The sequence below is a fragment of the Glossina fuscipes genome, unplaced genomic scaffold (genome assembly GCF_014805625.2).
Source record: "Glossina fuscipes isolate IAEA_lab_2018 unplaced genomic scaffold, Yale_Gfus_2 99374, whole genome shotgun sequence".
Lineage (NCBI taxonomy): Eukaryota > Metazoa > Arthropoda > Insecta > Diptera > Glossinidae > Glossina > Glossina fuscipes.
In genome coordinates this window covers 1-2398 of record NW_024005345.1, presented here as the reverse complement: position 1 = coordinate 2398, position 2398 = coordinate 1, and the positions used below count along the sequence as shown (strand labels likewise).

General features: G+C 28.9%; 1 protein-coding gene across 3 annotated transcripts in view; it reads left to right on the top strand.

Moving 5' to 3' along the window:
* LOC119644228 (RNA-binding protein 1-like) overlaps positions 1–1874 on the top strand; it is a 6948-nt gene extending 5074 nt beyond the window's left edge. Inside the window, exon 5 of one of the 3 annotated variants that reach the window (XR_005248484.1) lies at positions 1668–1749. Coding sequence is in view for 1 of the 3 variants with exons in the window: in XM_038043760.1 (XP_037899688.1) it covers positions 1668–1755 (88 nt within the window). In the remaining 2 variants the exon portion in view is untranslated. Of the gene's footprint in view, positions 1–271; positions 925–1667 lie in introns of those variants that run through there. The other 2 variants (XR_005248483.1, XM_038043760.1) reach the window with 2 other exon arrangements.
* Positions 1875–2398: the final 524 nt, after the last annotated feature.

Below are 2398 nucleotides of genomic sequence, written 5' to 3'. Positions count from 1 at the left end.
TTTTTTTTTTTTTTTTTTTTTTTTTTTTTTTGTTCTCAAGAAATTTCAATCGTTCTTTTTGCCAAGAAAATTTTTAAGTAATTTATTAAAAAAATTCTAGTTCTTTCTTAATTAATTTACACAAAGCTCTTAGCGTTCTAAGAATTTTTGTGTGTGTTCTGCTCTCCAATTTTTCTAGACATTTAGCAGTAAAGTAATGAATGTTTTACATTAGAGAATAATAATGTGATGATGTTGTTTAATACGTTTTTCATATATATTATATATATAGATTATTGATATCCTCAAATAACTTGATAACAAGCAGGCGGTACCAACGTGCTCAATGAATAATATGGAAACAAGAGTCAACTCTCATCTTTTAAGGGGTCGATCGTGTTCAAATTGGATAACAACGATGATAACAAGTAATTTGAAAACTGAACATCACGACGATTCCTTTCGTCGCCTTTATAAAACGATTGTAACAGTTAATCCTGACAACAGTAGCAAAAATTCCGAAAATGAGAATCTGTTCAACATACCTACCTATTTTAAATAGACAGCAATTTACAAAACTCAGCTATGTATTCTAAGTAGCTAAAGTATATCTACTGGCAACTTGATGAGCAATTATATGAGCAATCGTTCGTTTCTGTGTTCTAAATTTTTTTTCCATTTTTGTTTTTTTTGTTTTTTTTTTTCTTAATGTGTGGAAATATATATATATGTGTGCGTGCGTGCGTGCGTGCGTGCGTCTATTCTTGCAAAAATGTCGACGTTGACGGCTCTCAATATCCATCCAGGTCCTTGTAATAATAGATCTATTCTTTCACTGTCAAAATAAGAGCAACATTTCGCAATTTAAATTTGCAATTCATCACAACTGCCAAAATCAGTCAGCAACCAACCAACCAACCAACCAACCAACCAACCAACCAAACAACCAACCAACCAACCAACCAACCAACCAAACCAACTAATAATCAGCCAAACAACTATAGTTCAGCAAAAAAATAAAAATGTACTTATAGCAAAAAACTCCTCAGCATCATTATTATCAGTGAATAAAGTTGTTTCCTCTTCCTTTTCACTGCCACAAGTAATTCGACCAACCAACCAACCAATCAATCAAATCAGCCACCATTTTACAACCATACAAAGCAACAATCAAGCAAAGCGGTTTGTCTCTTACAAACAGTGTATTTTGTTTGTTTCACAATATAAAACACACTGTTTTTGTATTTATTTTGTTTTTTCATTTTATATGTATATCTACTATTTATTATTAATTTTTATTTATTTATTTGTTTACATCTTTTGACTTTTAATTTCATTATAATAATTATAATTAGTTTCATATTTCAAATTTCTTATCATTACAAAATTTCTATTGTCAATCGAATCGTTCAAGGACAGATTCGGTTTTCAAAGCTTTGTTGCGTTTAATAATCTATTCTTTTTATTTAGATTAAAAGAAAAAAAAAAGCAAAACAAAACCAAAAAAAAAAAAAAGAAACAAAACCAATGCTTCATTTAAACTTGTCCGATTTTTATTATATATATATATATATATAAGAAAACTGAGTTAAATTATATATATATACATATATATATATATATATGCGATATGTTTCGATTTTATATGTTTATCATATTGCCTTTTTTTGTCGCAATCTCTTTTACAGATCCCGATCGCCTAGACGCAGCCGCAGCCGTTCACGCAGTTTCTCACGCGACAGACGCAGCCGATCTGATTCCCGCGATCGTCATTAATGTTATTTTTAAAGCAAAAAATAACTTATTCTATTTAGAGGAGAAAAATATGAAAAAAGATTTTCCTTTTTTTTTTTTTTTGATTCATTAACAACAACTTGGGGAAAAAGGGGAAATGATTTTCTCACTTAAAATTTTCCATATTGTGTTTTCGCAAATTATTGAAGAAGAAAATTAGATTGTATATAATGGAGAAATAGAATTTTTCGATATTTAACGAAAAAAAATAGAAAAGTAATAATGAGCAGTATGTGTGTAATATTGTAATTAAATGTAAGTAGTTTTTAAATTTCTCTCTCTTTATCCCGTTTATACGTTAATTCCAAAAACAAATTTAATACTATCGGTAATGATAATATATCATCTGCAATAAATAAAATCGTTTATAAGTCTTTATCGAGACCACTTAGTCCAACAGTCGTTACATGTACATCTGACTACTCGTATGACCCATCTAATACACATCCAATACACATCTAATACACATCTAAAACATCTATTACGTCTACTATCCCGCTTCACCGCCCTTCTCTCATATGAAAGATAAAACTCTTTATACATAAAGACAACAGGTTTTTTTTTTTTTTTGTCTCAACAAACATTTTGTTTTTAAATTTCTATAACATATATATATATATATATA